The 20,058-nt window shown below is 33.5% G+C and overlaps 1 protein-coding gene across 3 annotated transcripts in view; it reads right to left on the bottom strand.

Annotated features, from left to right (window-relative positions):
* LOC145286129 (caspase-3-like) overlaps positions 1–20,058 on the bottom strand; it is a 95,391-nt gene that overhangs the window by 43,158 nt on the left and 32,175 nt on the right. For 2 of the 3 annotated variants that reach the window (XM_080134836.1, XM_080134837.1), the window contains exons 3-6: positions 16,504–16,745; positions 14,093–14,134; positions 9,829–9,909; positions 2,311–2,556 (exon numbers count right to left, since the gene is read on the bottom strand). In XM_080134836.1, coding sequence (XP_079990962.1) covers positions 2,311–2,556; positions 9,829–9,909; positions 14,093–14,134; positions 16,504–16,745 — 611 coding nt within the window. The remainder of the gene's footprint in view (positions 1–2,310; positions 2,557–9,828; positions 9,910–14,092; positions 14,135–16,503; positions 16,746–20,058) is intronic. The other variant, XM_080134838.1, reaches the window with a different exon arrangement.

Raw genomic sequence — 20,058 nt, 5'->3', positions numbered from 1 at the left:
ACGTACTTTGTAGTATTTGTTAAATGGGAAATACAGAATGAAGGTTTATGTCCAAGTAGCCAATGAAATTGCCGTTAGAATCAGTAATGAATTAAAATCAGATTATTTGCTTATGAAAATAGGTGTAAGTGGAAGATGAAGAGACGTAATGTCAAAACAAAATACTTACGGTGATTCACGATAAGCATAGATTATAATTAATTAGCTCCGGTGAAAACTGAGGTAATTAAAGTAGAAAATAAATAGTAGCTAAGTTGTTCTATTATCACCATAAGAATGTCGTATTTGGGAGAGTGAATCAAAGCAGACAAATTGTTGAAAAGAAGTCTAGAAACGTACTGAAAGCATCTTGTGCGTATATATATATATATGTATATATATATATATATATATATATATATATATATATACAGTGCTGGCAAAAAGAAAGTCTGCATTTGTAATTTTTTCAAAAACTGCAAATTTAAGCTAAATTTAATGTAACTGTTTAACAACATATACCTCATTTGATTCGCCTTTTATTTCTCTATAATTTTTTTAAATTGACGTGAACACTAGAATATTTCAATTAAAAGATTAAAAGTCAAATATGAACGGACTTTCTTTTTGCTGCCTGTATATTATTTTCGGGGTCAACGGCCAACTAGCATTGTGTGTGTTTATGTGTATATATATGTGTGTGTTGGGGTGGAGAGGGCTCCCGTAAGCTGTGGTGAAGGCAACTTTTCTAGGAGAAGCAAATCTCTGATTTAAAAAAACCATAAAGCGGGAGACCAGTACCCGCATTAAGCTGGTCTGCAGTTTAACTTGTTGCTGGCTATCTTGCTCTTGCTTGTTGCTGGATCTCAACATTCTGAACCGAGAGAGAGAGACTTAGCTGTCGTACAAAGCTAGGACTCTGTAACATCATCTGTGTATAGATACTCCCTCAGGCATTTGTCTATTAAAATGGTCCCGTGGCAATGGAAGTCATTTTTGGGCTCATGGACTTTTAAGTGTCTGAGGGAGTTGCACTCGTCTGACAAGACATTGCAATCATCATATATATATATATATATATATATATATATAGATGAGAAAGCTATAGCAATGCAGGAAACCGAGTGTTGAAAGGATGTGAGATATGAACCAAAATAGACAAATGAACAAAGTCTTGTAAATTTTATTTTTAAATCCTCGAATGTCTATTCATTTTTCCAAAAACAATCACAAATACGAATCAGTAAATATGAACTTAGTATTTGATATTAACAAGATGGTAGAATAATAATTTGAGAATATAATCTCTTTTTCAAAAAGATAAAACAAAAGAATGTAAAACAAAAAAAAAAAACAAAAAAAAAAGAAACTATCATAAAGACGTAACTAGAAGTGAGATTAGTTGAACTGTCATGCAGAGAATAGGATTCAAGCACTTTTAAGACAGACACAGGGATGCAACATATCAATGATGGGACCGAGGTTGAAGCTGGGTGGATAATGTGGGATCTATTAGCTTACAGATATTTTTTTGAACCATGTCGAAGAAGAAGTGACTAATGGTAGATGCACCAGCCCCAATCTGGCAACAATACTTCATACATGGTGGCTTTGGATACTGTCAAGTGCGAATAATTTTCTAGCATGGTAGAGAGAGCCTACTTTCTTTGCAGCAATCTTGGCAATGTCTTCAATGTATATAAGTAAATAACTGATCATGTTACTAACAATCAATATTTAGGGTAACTTCACAGGCTTTATATTTTTTTTCAGCGACTTCCCTTAATGCAAATCTGTCAAAAATGAGTAAGCAAACTAAGCTGTGTTTGACTAATTTCCCAAATATATTCCCTTTAAAATAATCTATGTCACCAATAGTAACATTTATAGAGAAATGACACAACACTGATACAATGAATGTGTATATAAGACTTATATCTGATGACCACAGAAGAAAATGGAATCTGGAGAGTATAAGGAGACACTGTTGGTTTGGTCACATTGAAAGAATGGATAAGAGTTCCTGGGTTATTAGACATAGAATGATTCAGTTGGCAGGAGAAGGGAAAGAAAAACATAGGAAGAAGTGATAAGGATGGTTTTGAGAGAAAGAGGGATGAATAAAATCATATAGGAAACACTGTTGGTTTGGTTACATCGAAAAAAAATGGATAAGAGTTCCTGGGTTATTAGACACAGAACAGTTCAGTTGGCATAGAAGGGCAAGAAAAACATAGGAGGAAGTAATAAAAATAGGTTTGAGAGAAAGAGGGATAAATAAAGACCTGGCAAGAGATTAGTTAAATTATAATGATAATGACGATGATTTACCTGTTTCTAGTTTTGAAGAAATATCTGGATGCTCCTTGAAACCTGGGGGAAAACGTATCTTTAGTTCCTTGAAAACCTTTTCCAAGTCTGACAATTCAAAGTTGTTTTGCTCAAAATTGTGTTTTAAAAGTGTGTCCAGTTTCTTTGTTTTATTGCTGATTTTGTATTGTGTCTCTGAAATGCCCAGCTTTTCAAACAGTGCATAATGTTTTATAGAAGGCACAGAGTTTATCAGTTCTTTCCAACCTAGAAATTAGGAGAAAAAAATTATCTTGATGGAAAACAAAAAGGAAAGACATGAACCTTTACTATTATATAAAAGGAACTTTGTGTATTCATTCCCTATGAACTCCAAAACGGTTGGACTGATTTTTGTGAAATTTTACACATATGTACTTTATGTATCTAGTAGTGTTCTTAGTTTCTGTATCAGAATGTCTTCAATAAGTATCAATTATCGATAATCAGAAAAAAATATGATGAAAAAGGAACAGACAATTTTGACTAAAGTTAACACCTTATACAGCCTTGTTGCAATATTTTTTATTCATAATGGGGTATGATCCCACACAGTCGGGCGATTCTATTTATAAACGATGCTGCTAGGAACTGACGAATTGAATTAATTCACGTTCTGCTACCAACCAATCAGAAACCAGAATTACTCCATAAATATTAAACCTTTTCTGTAGCAATTTCGCATGTTTTTTTTCCGTTTCGACACGGTAAGAATCTTTTGCTCTGTGGAACTGTCTACTGCAAACCAGTCACCTCTCAGAACTTGTGTGGAACAACGAACCATCGGAAACTGTTCTGTCTACTGCAAACCAGTCACCTCTCAAGACTTGTTTAGAACAATGAACCATCGGAAACTGTTCTGAAACTAAACATGGCTTACACTTCTAGAAGCATAACATCACAAGTTCATTTGATAAGTTTTATTACTGCACAAGCAAGAAGGTCCAACATATAAAATCAACAGTAAGTTCTTTGATATGAAAGGAGCACATTCAAATGAATATTTCTGTTCAATGCACAACTGAATGATACTTGACTTTTTAAGTTTAAATTCAAACCATTATCACTGCACAAGCAGAAAGGCCAGATATATAAAATCAATAATAGGTTCATTGATATGATAGGGGTGCATCCAAATGAATGTTTCTCTTTAGAGCACAATAGAAGTATGATACTTGACTTTTGCATTTTAAACTTTAATTCAAGCCATTATATATAAAAATTTTTTATAAAATCAACAGTCGGTTCTCACAATGTACTGTAGACTATTCACTGCATAGGCAAGTGAAGCTTCATCCCGGTGCACTGCAATGGATCCCAACTAGAACAGGTAATTGATTGATTTGATTGAAAAATGGATGATTTTATTGATTTCGATGACAATAAAAATATAGGATTGTGAAACATTCGTTAATCATCATGCAATCCTGTTTATCGAGTTTCCTTGCTAGTTCAAAATAAAAACAGGATTCCAGGTTTTACATATGTGATAACACATAGTGCCCCCACCAACAACATTGCTGATCCTAATTGTTGTTTCCGTCGTCTTCTTTTCTTTCCGTCTTCTATTCTGGCCAGGTTGTCATCTCTCACATTAACTGGCTGTAGGGAGGAGGGGGTGCACATGGGTTCACAAGTATATAAAAAAAATGACTCAAAAGAAAACATAGAAAACACATTCTGTGGATGTCAGTTGGGCTCTGGGGGTGTTTATGACACTCAAGCAAAACTACCCTATAAGTGCTAACGTTCATATCTTGGTTTTTCTGTCAAGGCTGTGCTAATCAGTTGCTGTCAGCTCATCTTGATCTTGATTTTGATCTCCCAAAGCTCTCCTGACTTGATCCAAGCCACAAGCTGCCTTCTATTGTGTCCAGTTCACCAAACTTGATATTGTTCTCAACTTGTAACTTGTGTTAACTATTGTAAACTATCCCTAACTGTTGTGAACTGTCACAAAAAATCACAGCCACTTCACAAAGTGCTCACTCTAGCCAACTCTAAATATATCTGCATCTACTGTTTGGTCCTTTTGTCAGGGTCTGCCACATCTTGAATATTGCAGCATTTGGATAAAACATGGCTGCCATCATTCTGAATTCCAAAGAATCATGGTAGAGTGTTAATTACGAGTATAGTTGAAATATTTTGAAATGCATAGGGTAGTAAATGTTAAATATGTATATATGTATATATAAAAAAAATTGTCTGCCCACCTAATTCGTAATAAGCCACCATGTGACCGTGACAAAAATATGTGTGCATATATATATATATAAATAATTAAAAACATAATTTTTACAGCACAATATGCCTGGAAGTATTCCTATCCAAAGTGCTCGCTAAAGACATTTATGGATCCAACCTAAACAATTTTGAGAAAAATGCAAAAAAATTATTCGGAGATTGGAGAAGATAAAAAAAAAAAGAAAATAGTGAAACAGAAAAATTCTGTGCTTTTCAATAACACTTATTTCAATATATTTCATATAAAATCAACAAATTTTTTTTTTGGGGGGGGGGGGGGGCAGATATCATGTCCGACAGATTTTTTTCAAATTTGCTACACTTATAGATCTTCATGAAAGAAATTTGGTGGCATCTGTTAAACTTCTCAAGGTCAAGAGGTTACTGAGATATGACCTTGCTATTTTACGAAAAATGTCAAAAAATGTGAATAGTGACCAACTTTGAAAGACGATATCTCAATTGTTTATTGACTTACAAAGTTTGTTCATACATCATTCTAAAGTACTTGGAGAGATGTACAATTTTATTTGGGTATATTTTTTTTTAGAGATCAAATAAAAAAGTTGATCTTGACCTTGTATGTTGCCTAAAAAAAAAAAAAAAAGAAAGAAAATTCAGTTTCATCACCGGAAATTTTTTTTATTGATTTCATGACCCGGGTCCTTACGTGAACATTAATCAGCATTAAAATAGCTTTGCAAAGACATACAACTTGAGCATATTGTTGTTATATTAGGTATAACCAGACAAACAATATAGATTTAAATTTTAAATGACTGATTTCTCAATTGTTTATTTAAAATAAAAAAAAACTTAACGAAAGCAAAAACAAACTAAAGTGTTCAAAGTTTGTAAGAATGTTAGAATGTTCAGGAATGAAGATTTTTGGCATAAAGTTGATGTTTGTAACTTTTTAGGAGAGAAAAGTCGGGCGCTAATAGGAATCATGATGAAATAAGAAATGTAAATGTTAATTCTCGCTGTTGGTGCTTCCATGTGGAGAAGTTGATGAATGATGCGCACGAAAGTGATTGTTAAACGTCGGGAAAAAGAAATCTGATGGAGCCGATGATTACCTCATGCTGGTTGACTGACTGTGACTCTGGGCTCGACTGACTGGTTTTGGCGCGTTTGCCACCTTTTTATAGTGGTCAGACCAGCTCCAGTAAGGGCTGTTAGGGAAAATATTTTTTTTATTCTCTTTCCTTGCAATGCGATTGGTTGAAAACACACTTTCAACCACGTCAGCGAAAACAAGACAATTTCTAGCTTTTACGATCGCAAAAATTGCGTGGGTGTATACAGCAACTGTACGTGCCATGGAAACGTTCAACGATGTATTCGCTGCTCTTGCTAATTTGTTGCTTTCTTGCAAAGAAACCTTCACAAATCGAAATGAGATCTTGTATGCACTTTGTAGCATTGTGAAAGAGTAAAATGTTTTTTTATATGAAGGAGCCGGTACTACATTCCGCCATTTTAAATTTTGCCCACTTCTTTAAAACGCTGTAGCAATAGTTCTAGTGGAAGGCTCATCATGAAATTTGTAATATATACTGTCCTAAGATAAACAAATCTTTTGCCAAAATTAAAAAAAAATTAAAATACCGGTTTTTGAGATAAGTCAGGTAAAAGGTCATGGTCAACTTTTTATTTGACCTCTAAAATATATATATATATATATATATATATATATACCTAAATAAAATTGTACATCAATCTAAGTACTTTAGAATGATATATGAACTAACTTTGTAGGTCAATAAACAACTGAGATATGGTCTTTCGAAGTTGATCACCATTCACAGTTTTTGACATTTCCGTAAAAAGGTCAAGGTCATATCTCAAGAAGCCCTTGACCTTGAAAAGTTTTATAGGTGCCATTCAATTCCTTTCAAGTGTAGCAAATTTGAAAAAATCTGTGTCGAATAGGGTTCTACCCCTTATGGAATGAGCTATATATATATATATATATATAGAAGAGAAAGAAAATTAAAACTAAGTTGAACTTAGCTCTTTAAGCTCTACTCTCTATTGCGCATTGAGCTTTCTTATTTGGTTGGGATTAAATTATCTATATATATAAAAGGCAAAATGTGTGTGACCATTTCGTGTATGTCTTCAAAAGGCTTTTCTCGCACATGGTCCCGGGTTCATTACTATCGCTTACAACTGTTTATATGGGTCCTAAATAATAATATGTACGATTTGGGAAAGTGCTTCACATCTAGATTTATTTACGTCGATTTTTACAAAATTATTGCTATTTTGGCTTCTCGCATGTTGATGAGGTTTTTTCTTATAAAAAGCGAAACTAATTCAAAGTTAACAACGAACAACGTTCTCGGCATTGCGCCGGGAAATGTCCAGAAGCAATCAGCTTTGATCAATGTTGTACATCAGACAATTGTTATTCAATCTGGACAATTGGGAGCTAGTTCCCCTCCCCCCAACATCTGTTGGGGGGGGGGGAAACAAAAAACAGTCAAAGTTGGGTAAACAACTGCGTGACTTCTATTTGACCTTCTTAATTAGGTCAAATGGAAGCAGCAGAGTTAACTTTTATTGCGCACGCCTGTTTTTATAGTTTAATAAATAAATTCAAACCTGAGTATGTTGTATGTATGCCGCGGTGGCCTAATTGGTAACGTCTCCCGGTTTTTTTTTCACACATTAATTTCCAACTCAAGGGTACGGGTTCGATTCTCATACTTACCTACCAAAACATTTTTTTTTTATCCCCCCCCCCCCCCGGAGTTTCGATTTACCTCAAGACACCCGGGCATCGCCGGGTACCCCCCCCCGCTAGTCTATATGTAAATACTGTTATTTATATTAGTTTGAAGTTTACCATTGCGTATATCAGGTAAACACGACATCCCTTTGATTTCATTAATATATATATATATATATATATATATATATATAGACATGGTCAAAATTATGGAACACCTATAAAAACGTAGATAATAGTTTAAACCTACACACTTAAAAGTTAAGGATTGTACAATGAACAGTTGAGAGCAAATGTAAAATATTTAACATCAGATTATAATATTTATTTACTTGAAAGCCTCTCTCAAGAGTTTTAGCTGAGTTTCATACTAAATTTATCCCAATGTTCAAAACTATTATAGTTGAAAGTACCTTTAAAATTATAAATGACCAAAACACAAACGTTTTCTTTTCGTTTTATTATTAACTATAATTATATATTCAAAATTATTCATTGTTATACTAAACGTTGTTTCTTATTTTTCAGGTAATATTTGATTCCTGCGAGTGCTACAACCATATATTTAATTGAAAATGCATCCAAAGAAGCAGCTTCCAGAGATTAAAAGAGCACAAATTATTGCTTTATCTAGTGAAGGATATTCTTAGGTAGAAATTGTCAGGAAGGTGGAATAAAAACAGTAAAGGACAAGGCTGTAAAAATTCTACAACCGCCATTGTGAAACAACAGCTATGATTTATAAATAAATAAAATATGATGAATGTAGTCTGGTATGAGAAAGTAATCAGCCAGGACATACTGAAATGTGTGGACCTATCATCTCTGGCAGATCTAACTTTATTTTGAATCGATGTGTAACTGCTTATGAAGACCCAGGGACTACTCAAGGATAAGGGTTAAAAAGATTGTTAGTTGGACAATAATCACTTTCATTAGAGAATTGGAAACGGTGGATGGAATGGGCAGAAGATTACTTAAGAGGATGGCTCAAGTATTTGTTTACATTAGATTTGAAGATAACCCTGCTGTAGTCAGTAGAGAAGCAGACTCGTATCTTGTTTCACAGATAAAGATGTTTCAGGAAACAAACTTTGTTCATGGGAGTTCAGTGTAGTTTTTGGTACAGAGAGTGGGAAAGAAACATTATTTGCTGTGGCTGTAGCTAAAAGAGTTCTTGCTGTAAATGTATTATAGGAGGGGACTAGAGATTGGAGCTCACTCAAGCATCTACCATGAATATAACGATAGAATAAAGAGATGTTAGCAACATCTCTTCTGTGTTGCAGAGGCTGTACAGATGAGATGCAATCAATCACCTGTATTCCTAATACAAGAAAAAGTGATTCGAGCAGCAATACTTCATCTTAGAATAAATCTGGACAACTACCAAAGCAACTTCTGTATTCACAATTGTGTGTAGGAAGTAGAAAGCAGGGAAGACCCAGGCTAAACTTCAAAGATACAGTGGAAACGGAGAAATATCAGAACCAACAACTGTAAAGATAGAACCAAGTGGAGAAGTATGATTATAGCCTAATAGCCTTGATAAATCTAATTCTTGTCTGTTTAAAATACTAATATTAAGTTATGAGAGAAAAGGGAAGGACATGTCTTAACATTGATTAATGGCGACAACAAAATTAACATCTTTAAAAGCCTTCTCTTTTTCAGTGAGGGTTCAATGACTCTAACTCTTTTTTACTCTTTTTCTTGCTGGTCACTGGACTAAACACACCTGCTCTTACTACGAACTTTCATTTGTTAATTGTTTACAATTTCTTTGCATGTTTCACACGGATTTTTTGCTTGTATTACTATTATGTGTATTTGGTTGTGTTAGGACGTGTTCATTGTTTACTTTTTGTGTTATTATAGTTTGTGAAGACAAACTGTGAATGAATGCATATTTATTTAACCAATTTTTTTTGTCATCTTTTGTTGCCACCATGCCTGCATGTGTGTTTGGAATTATGTGAATTATGTGGAGATTCTCTTTAATTTCTTAACCACAGTTTGCTTTACTTTATAGAATGAAAGTTAAGCGTTACTATTGATGACATTATTTTTAATTAACAGAAATACAGTTGAGAAATTAATAAAATACAATATATTTTAGTTACTCATTCGCATTAAAAAAGAGGATATTTAATGTAAGTTAGAAGCATTTTAATTACCCTGAAGATTGGTTACAATGAGTGTAATGGTGGTCACCATCATCTTGATTATTGTCATGAAGTAAGGTATGTAACAAAACTGGAAAGGAGCGAGTGTTTCTATATTTTAAACTTGAATTCAAGTCATTAAATCAAATATGGTTCTTCTGGCCCAGTTATATACCTTACTCACAACCAATATTTATGGAAATTAAATCAAACTTGTAACTTATAGGCAATTATGTTAAGTAAAATAATTTGAATTTATTTAAAAGATAATTTAAATGCAGAAATGTGTAAGTAAACCAAAATATATTGTTTTAACTTTTTTTTCAACTGTATTATTTATGTTGCTTTTACCTCCATTATCAGCATTTTTATCAGAGTTATCATCATCATCATCATCATCATCGCTCTTATTTTTGTTTTCTTCCGGCACATCTATTAAAATAAAAAAAAGAGATCCAATATTACTTTTAAATCCTGTCAAATCTAATCCAATATTAAACTCATAACCTTATAAGAAATATGACATATATCCAAACTTTATATGTAGAAAAGGGAATTTTGTTGGTTTGATCACATTGACAGAAAGAGTTATTGGGTTATTAGATATAGAATAGTTCAGTTAGCAGAGAAAGGCAAAAAAAAAACCAAAACATAGGAAGTGACATGAATGGGTTTGAGAGAAAGAAGAATGATTAAAAATCTGGCTAGAGTTAGTTTTAAAATAGAAAAGAAAATGTTTAACATTACTTTTAAATCCAATCAAGTTTAATTCAAAACTCATAACCTTGTAATAGGTGTGACCTATGTCAAAACTTGATTTATAGATTTTCACTTTTTAGTTTTAACAAACTGCTACCGCCACCTCCTAACATATCCTCTTTTAGTTCTATTGAAACCATAAACCTTCCATTCTCATCCCTGATATGAACTTTGCAAGTTAAAAGCTTTTAAATATCTGTCATGGAATAATATATCCTCTCTATGTTCTTAATTTGCAAATTCAAATAACTGGTGCCAGAGTGTCAGAGACTTCAATAAAAAAGTTACTGATAGATGTCAACCTAAATTTCAGCCAAGTTGAATAGGTCAGTCATTGACGCACTAATTGTGGAAGGTGATTAATTTATCGGACAATGAAAAAGATTCATATTATTTGGAATCTTTGGACTACTGTTCTCATCTTGAGTGTCATTTTCACAATGTTTTAGTCGATGTAATCTTCAACCTTCTTAAAGTGTATCTTGTTGAACTCAAGAATTTGGATGGAATTTCAAACAGAACCCTTTATTTACTTCACGGAGGTAGCATGCACCCATTCTGTCAGCCATGATTGGATAGAGGTTTTAAGTAATTCACAATAGTATTTTTCAGTTATCTACACTGAGAATTGAACCTTCAACCTTCAGGAGTATATCACTTTTACATTTTTCCAAGTACTCTCACCACTGTGCCATGGGTCCTTGCGGACTTTCCTATTCACAGAATTCTACAGCAATGCTGTGGTTTCAAGCTAGTGCCACCAGGCTTAATGTTGAAACTATACAAATAACTGATCCTCATTTAAAAAATTCAGAAACATAATGAAAAAGATATTTTTACTTTGGCCATCAAAAAGGTCAATAACTCTCCAAGCTTCACTGCAAGGAATTGTTTTTGAAGCTTATTTGTATTTATACTTTAAGTCATCCTTCTGTGTTCGAATCCAAGATTGTGTAAAAGAACTATGTTATATTTCATTAGATACTGGAATCAAGGTGAATCTTCGACTAAGCAAAAAAGATACATATTACGAAAACAACCCTATTTGGGCAATCTTATAAATTTCAACTGCATTTGTTAAAGGGAGAGATTATTTTTTAAAATTCAGATTCTGTCCACAATTACATCAGATCAGAGACAATCAACCAAAAGGGATATTATTTTATAAGACACCATCATAATATCTGTATAAAGCTATCATTTGCTCATGCATTGTTGCCACATCTGAGCTGGTAATTCAACCACTAGCCTCACACTCTTCGACAAGGTGCAAAAAAAAAATTTCTAACCTAAATAGATATTGCACTGTCTTTAGGTATGAATAGAATTAGGAAATATAACTAAGCTTCTCTGAAAGTTTGTCTCAAAGGTAGGCTCTCTTCATCAAGCTAGAAAACGTATCACATCTATATCTCTATAAAGCTACCATTTGTACATGCATGGTGTATTGTTACTATATCTGAACTGGTGCACACACAACAAGCCTCTCCTACTTGAATAGGTTGCAAGAAAGAATTTCCAACCTAACATGTTCTGTACTGTCTGCCAAGCTCCATCCCCTGTTGCATCACTACAGAGTTGCATCCTACACTTGTTTTACAAGTAATTCCATGGAATATACTCCAATGAACTTACTGTACACATACTCCCTCAACGTAAATATCCGCAATTAACTTGACTAGCAGCAAAATCACACCCCTTCACTATAGAGATCTTTAGATGCGGGAAGATTTTCTACTCTTATAGTTTCTTTCCTTGAAATGCTTACCTTTGGAATTACTTTGCTGCTCCCTGTTTCCCTGATCATACCAACATGTAGAAATTTAAATGTAATGTGAATAAACGTCTTGGGGTCCAACTTCACCTCCAAATTTGCCTTGTGACTAAATCCACCCATCACAGTAGTATGTCATGCTTCAGTTGCAATACACTATTTTGTGAGCAAACATCAGTAAGGAAAGAAACAGTACATTCAAATATCAAAAGAAGAATCCTAAATCAAGTAAATGGTCATCTTTGCAGAAATATAGAAACAATCAAATTCTACTCAATAATTTTCCATAACTTTTGGTGTAAATATCTATTTTTGCCTGATATGTAAGTATATTTTAAAGAGAACTACCTGTGTTATTTTGTCAATATACATCAAATTTCAAGAGTAAATGAACACCTTTGCTTGACTATAATTTTATATTATACTAGCTTTTTATATTATATTTAGCATTGCCCAATCATAAAATATGCATAAATATTATATTTTAATTCATACAGAAATTGAGAGCTGTGCACATGAATATTATGGTTTTTCTAAATAGTTCATTTCTTGTAAGTAAAAAAAGAAAGAAATATTCAAGCTGAGATCAAAACCAAAACCTAAGGACAGTGAGTCAAGTACGATAACCATTAGGCCAGCTTGCCAGGATCTTTACAAAGTATTTTCCAACCTACTTATTCTTAACATAAAGAAGCTGCCATGTTTCAAGGCCGAGCATGCGCATTTATGAAACAGTTGAAAACAGATAAAGATCCGATCACCCCCACGTACCAATTTTTCAATTTTTACACCTTAGCAGTCCTTTTTTTTTCCAGATGAAAATGGATTTAAAAGTTTTCTACATGTCTGAATGCCCTATATACGAAATTTCAAGTCTGTAGATAAAAAATTTGCTGAGTATATAGGTTGAGAAGTGTCCTCACACACATTCTCACATCTATAGATATATAGACTATGTATATGTATTTTCTATTTTATATATATTGATTATATATATGTATTTTCTAAATTATATGTAATTTTATAGAGATTATACATATGTATTTTCTATATTATATGTAATTTTGGTACTTGTACATTTTAATCAAAACATTAAAAAATGAAAATATTGAAAAATGTTATATTGTACGTATCCGTTTTGGACTGAAGATCTCAAAAAAAAATTTCACTTAATTTAATTTAGTAGTTTTTTTTTTACAGCGGAAAAACATGTTTTATGAGAACACGTTAAAGTCAGCCATTATGGAATTTATTGAACACGTCATGGGAAGATAACTCAATTTAAAGCGCCGACACTCCCTCCCCATCTTTAATACTAGCTTCTCTTCCTAAAAATCGAACCTTTTGCTCAGTATCATAACAAATTTTTTTTTCGCTGTAAAATAAAAAAAAAAATACTTGATGAAATCAAGTGAAATTTTTTTTCAGAGAACTTCAATCCATAACGGATACATATAATTTAAACTTTTTTCAATATTTTCATTTTTTAATGTCTTGATTAAACTGTACAAGTACCGTAATTTTATATATATAGATTATATATATGTATTTTCTGTATTATATATAATTATATATATATATAGATTATATAAATGTAATTTATATATTATATATGTAATTTTATATATATATACATTATATAAATGTATTGTCTATATTATATGTAATTTTTTATATATAGATTATATATATGTATTTTCTATATCATATGTAATTTTATACAGGTTCACATGCAGAAATTCTTATATAATGTGAATAAGCACCTTGCTGCCCAACTTCCCTCTCCAGGTTTGCCCCTATAAAAACAATCACAGATTTATTCAAAACAAAAATAAACACAGTTACATATTCATTCTAAAGATATATTTGTTTCATGACAGATTATTATTCTATAAAATATTCTCCTTAGTCCTTAATTAATTGTAAAGAAAACAGACTGGTAATTTCTATAAATGATTGGCTTGTTAGAATAAAATATCGTTTTTTATCAATTATCATATCATTTTATATACAATGATATTTTTTTCAAACAGTGAGAAAGAAAATATCTTCATTTTATATATATATCTGATTTATACTTACAACTGGTAGGCTTATATGATTCATCACTTGAACTGTTAATATCTAAAATTGAAAGAAAAAGTATTAAACATGATTATTTTGGAGAGAATTGCAATAAAAGTATGTTATATTTAGCATAAGGAAAACAAAAATATTTTTTTAAAAATTAAGTAGGAATGCCTTGTATATTACTTTGTATTATTAATTACTTATTGCCTTCAATTCACATGGCAAGATACAATTTCGAATTATGTTAGAGCAGATGTAGACATTTTGTGGGAGAAAAAAACAACATTACTACTAGGGCACTCTTCTCAATCTGAGGTAACTAAGTAAAAAGACATTCAATTTTCTCAAAATTACAAACATCAAAATGTACCCTTGTTTGCACCTCAACGACATTCAGCGAGTGATGTCAACTAATTTAGCCGTTTGATCTCTGAGTCGGTTTCCTGCTGCTTAGTGGTCACTCTGGTGGTGGCTCTGCATGTTCACGGGTCCTGTCCGGCGAATTATCACCTCCCCCACGTTATCACAGATCAGGAGGAGGGAAAGCCATCTGGTACTGATCACCAAGGGCTGTATCACTGGGGAGCAAAGGTTATTTCAAGACAAAAGAAAAAATACAAAAAACACTGCAACAACAGTCTTTTTAAATAACACAACAATAATTATTCAGAGACAGATTTTACGCATTGATCATCAGCTTAGGTCATGGCTGGATGGCACTTTTTAATAAAGTCTGGGTGATTTTCGAGTGTGGCTGTCGCTAAAAGCTTAGGGGGTTAGACCTATAGCAATGAGTATTTTTCGTGGAGAAGCAAGAGAGAGTCTTTGTCTGGTTTGTTGCATCTTATTGGCAGCTTATTCTCTTGTTTTCTCAACGGCTGTCTGAGTTATATTTTAAAAAATAGGGCTAGGCTCCACCCCGCTTGCATACGATTCTCACTTATTGTGAATACACCATTGTCTCAACCCTCTTCCACTTACTGGTTCCCAATATGTAAGGGTCCAACCTTCTTTATTGGGATTGGCCAGTAGATTTGCTTTGTGCTTTTGTCTATGCTCCCCTTCATGGGACTTAAGCAAACACATCTTTTTTATTTTCCTCTGCTTTCTCACCCATGTTTTAATCAACGGATACGTCAGAGTGCAAGTATGCGTGTGAGGTCTATAATACATTTTCGGCTTGGCCGTCCCTATTCATCGACTTTATGATGGTAATAAAAATAATCACTTAGCATTCCAAGTCTGAGAGGCTTAACATCATTTCCCCCAAATATTGAGGTCAATAATCAGCCACTTGAGTTTTATTTGCCGAAAAATAGTGTTACCATTCCTTTAGAGTCAATTCAGCATATATCTCGCAACACAATGCACAGTGTAATCTCAGTTTTTAACTGCCTGTTTTAACTGTTTATCCGCTTTTATCGGGAGCAAAATATCAATCCTTTTTTTTCACGTTTTTCGTTTTCTAGCCTACCAATATTGCCACAAAAGTAGCTTTCTTTTCTATGCGATTCAAAATTAATATAATTAATAACTCCAATAATTCTTAATCTATATATATATATATAATAAAATGTTCTTGATTTTCCCTGTCATCAACAGTTTTAACTGGAAACTTCTTTTACACTCATCACTTTAAGCAATTCTTGATAAATAATATTTCCCCGGGCAATACTGGGACACAGATCCCACTAATTTTTACATATAGTATAAATGAATGTTTTAAACCAGAGGTACCTATGATGTCAATCGCGATCGACTAGTTGATTACAGAGACATTGTAGATAGATTGCATGAAAACAAAAAAAGAAAACGTTGATGCTGGCAAACTTTCAGAACCTTACGGCAAAGCAGTCATGTGCGCAGCTCGAGAGTGCAAACTAGGTAAGAAAATTGGCAATTGTCTGTTAGAGTTTAATGCTTTTAAGATCCCCTGGTGCCATCAGGTGGCTGCTGGCAGACCCTGACTGTTGCAGCAAAATGTGGAAAAGGCATGCTCCCAGTTCTGGACCTGTATCAAGGTGGTGATTGAAGCTGAAGGTGGCTACATTGAATAGATGTCAGCTCTACTACATAATCAAGTTACCTGAATTGATTTTTTTTCAATAAAATGTTTAAAAATAAAGCTGTAGCGTTGTTTTCTTTATGGCGACACATTTATTGTTCCACTCTGTATGCTGTATTTATATTTTCTTCAATATACTTTGTTTCACTTAATGCAGAGTTTGTATCATCCTTCTGGACCCTTTACCAGTCCATAACATGTTCTTCATCATAGACTAAAAATGTATTAGTATAGGTTATCATAAATTCAATTGTTTATAAAAAAAGAAAAAGTATTGAAACCTTAATGTAATTAGAACACAGATAACAAAATAGAAAGGAAGAAAAAAGAATCGTAAATATACAAATGTTCAAATTACCTTGATATAATTTAATTTTTTCTTCTAAATCTTTTCGATTAAGTACTTGTACTAAATCCAAAAGTGTTTTTAAATTATTGGCATGGATATGTCGAACTTTTAGCAGCAATGACAGAAGTTGAAATCCATTGTGACACATTTTAAGTTTTCCTCTTGAAATATAAGCAGTTTCACTGAAATATACAACTATTTTCTTGACTTCCTTCTCCTCCATATTATCAGCCACAGTATGAAGCAAAATTCTGTAAGAGAAATGGGAATAATATATATTGATCAATTACTGTTACGTTTCATATAAAAAAAAACAGCAAAAGGTTGTTCTTGGTATTTAATTCATTTTGTAGCTGTAATTCTATTGCTAACAGGCCTGGAAATTGTGAAAGAAAAGAAACAAAAAAACTGCTGGAAAGACAAAGGAAATTGGACGAAACAAGCATTAAAATGAATAAAAGATATTTTGGAATAGTCCAAGTCAGACTTTTTTTGTTTACTATTGGATCATCACTTATCAAGGCCAAGAGCCACTCAAGAATAAGGGTTATTGCAATGGAATGATTATCAGCCAAAAAATGAAGAACACTATGAGAGTACTAAATTTGATCGATGGAATGAACTAAGTTTTGATTATTTATGGTCTATTTATTAAAATTTTTTTTAGGCATATTACCACTTGACAATTTGGCAGGTTTGCGGAGTCGGATGGTAAAAGTCCAACTAGAATTCCTAGGATGCCAACTCCAACTCCGGACTCCTTGACCCCTATGTGGAAATCTATTCTGCAGATCCATATATCAGCCTCCCAAGGGATAAAAAATTTAAAATGAAATTTTATTATGCTATCAGTTCAAAAGGGAATACACTTCTTCAAACACTTCTCATCAGAAGAGGGGAGTAAAGTTATCCAGAGAAGAAATTTTTTAAAAGATAATATTGCCTTTCTGGAAAGAGGATCAAAGGAAAAACAGGAAACCGTACTGAGACTAAAGCTGCTTTCAGGACTTTCAGCAATTACTGTAAAAGAGTAATAAAGAACGCGAGAGAGTTGTATGCTCAGTCCGTTAAGTCCAAAGTTGGCAAATAGCAAACAGGATCCTGAACAGAAGCATGTACTCTATCCCAACCATCATCAATGAACCTGAGGTAATATCATCAGTATCAGATAAAGCCAAACTCTTTGCCAAGAACTTTGCGACTAATTTTACCCTATGCAACCAAGGCTGTCAACTTCCCGTATTTCCTCCTGTATAAGAAAACACGCTATGCGACATATAAATATCTGTGCATGATGTTGCCAAACTAATAAAAAAATCTTGATTCCAGTAAAGCAACTGGCCCTGACAACATTTCAATTATAGTGCTGAAAAAACTTCAACCAGAACTAGCTCCCATACTTACAAAGATGTTTAAGCATTGTCTTAAGGAGAATTGCTTCTGAACACCCTGGAAAACCTCACCCGTATGCCCTGTATTTAAGAATGCAGATGATTAGTCATTTTCCTCTCAGTACAGACTAATAAGTCTCCTTTACGTCATGAGTAAGCTACTGGAATCCATATTAAATAGAGAAGTAGTTAACCACCTCAGTAAAAATAATCTTCTTAGTGACATGCAATATAGTTTCCATTCTGCTTGATCTACAGCAGATGTGCTGACAGTTATATCTTATAGAATTAGCAAATCTCTCGATGGAGGCTTCCTTTCTAGGATAATTGCTCTTGACATATCAAGGGCCTTTGATAGGATATGGGATAAAGGTCTACTCCACAAGATATCCAGCTATGGTATAGCTGGGAATGTTTTATCAATTATTAAATCACTTCTCTCTGATATAAGAGTGGTTGATAGGCAGAAATCAGAAACTTAGTATTAATGCCAGAGTCCCTCAGGGGTTCATCCTGGGCCCAACTTTCTTCCTGATTTACATCAGTGATCTTCCAAATCACATCCTAAGATCATTCGTAGACATTTATGCTGATGACACTACCATCTATGGCAACATATCAAAGGCCATAAATGACCAAGTTCTCTCTGATTCTCTCTCTTCTAATCTTGAGCATGTGGTACAATTGAGAAAGAGATGGCTAGTTAATTTTAATGCATCTAAAACCAAGCTTCTATCTTTATATCACCAATGCTCTGATCCCCATCTGGCATCAATTGAAATGAATGGCTCTCGCCTTGGGAGGCTCCATGTTTTGACAAGCTTCTGGACTTGATTTTTACTCCTGATCTGAGCTAGAACACATACATCAAATCTGTTGCCAAGGTCACTGGAAAAATGTTGGGATCGTTCTACTGTTCCAGTAGATATCTCACTACTGATGCAATTCTCTACTTATATAAAAGCCAGGTACATCCAAGGATGGAGTACTCTTGCTACATCTGGACAGGAGCTGTTAGAAAGACCTTATTTTGCCTTGACAAAGTTCAAAATAGACTTCGTAGCCTAGCCTTTTCTCTTACCTGCAACCTCTTTCCCACAGAAGAGATGTTGCGAGCTTGTCTCTGCTTTATTGTTATTTTCATGGCAGGTGCTTGTCTAAGCTCAAATCTATGGTCTCCTGTTGCCAAACTTTCATGAAAAACACCCGTCTAGCTGAAACCACTATCAATAATTTCCCCCACACTTTAGCTGTGCCAAAACCTAAATGTAAATTCCATGAACACAGCTTCTTTCTTAGAACTGCCCGCTTGTGGAACTCTCTTTATTTCCCTGCTTTCCAGACTACAATATGGTCATCTTTAAGTCCAACGTAAACCAATTCTTGCTGAGCCGTCTCCCTTAAGTAATCCATTTACCAAATTTCCACTACTAACGATTACTACCATATTGTCCCATTGACTTCTGTACACCCATTAACCCTTATCCTCGAGTCGCCTCTGGGCGTTGATAAGTGGTGACTCCTATGTAAAAAATAAGGAAAAAGTTATAAAGGGTTATAGTGGCATGGGCTGCTTCTTATTGATTAAGGCCAGTTTTTTTTGGATAAGATTGTAATTCCGGATCAATCCCGGACTAATCCAATTGCCAAATTCCATATGATCCAGGAACTGTTAAACTGTTAAGGCTATTATTGTCTCTTTTGTGAGAAAAAAGATGCAGCATAGAGATGAGATTATCATCAACCAGATTTCGAATAATAAAGAAAACAAAAATTCTGTTTCCTTGTATGAAGACTGAATATTAGAAGACTTAAAAAAAAGGAGCCGTATGTCTTGGAATAGTCAGAGTTATTTATTTTTTGTTTTGTTATTTTTACTGTTGGATCAACACTTGACAATGTCAAGAGCTATTCTAGGAAAAGGGTTAAAGAGATGGAATGATCATCAATTGAAAAATGATTGGTTAGTTGGTTGTTTTTGTTTTACGGCATATCAACCCTTTTCAGGTTGTTTAATGCAGAATCCAGTGATTTTGAAGAAAAATTTTTTAATAGAAAATATATTTTTTTTCAAGCCAGTTTCTCTTTAACCCATAGTTGGGACCCTAACAGGTACTACCACTCCGGATCAGAGTGGAGCTGGGAGCAATGACAATTAAGGGGTGGCTCCACA

Source organism: Euprymna scolopes, chromosome 10, assembly GCF_053919585.1.
Source record: "Euprymna scolopes isolate OS-2025 chromosome 10, ASM5391958v1, whole genome shotgun sequence".
NCBI lineage: Eukaryota > Metazoa > Mollusca > Cephalopoda > Sepiida > Sepiolidae > Euprymna > Euprymna scolopes.
The sequence above is the reverse complement of the archived record's forward strand: the minus strand, read 5'-3'. Positions and strand labels throughout refer to the sequence as shown.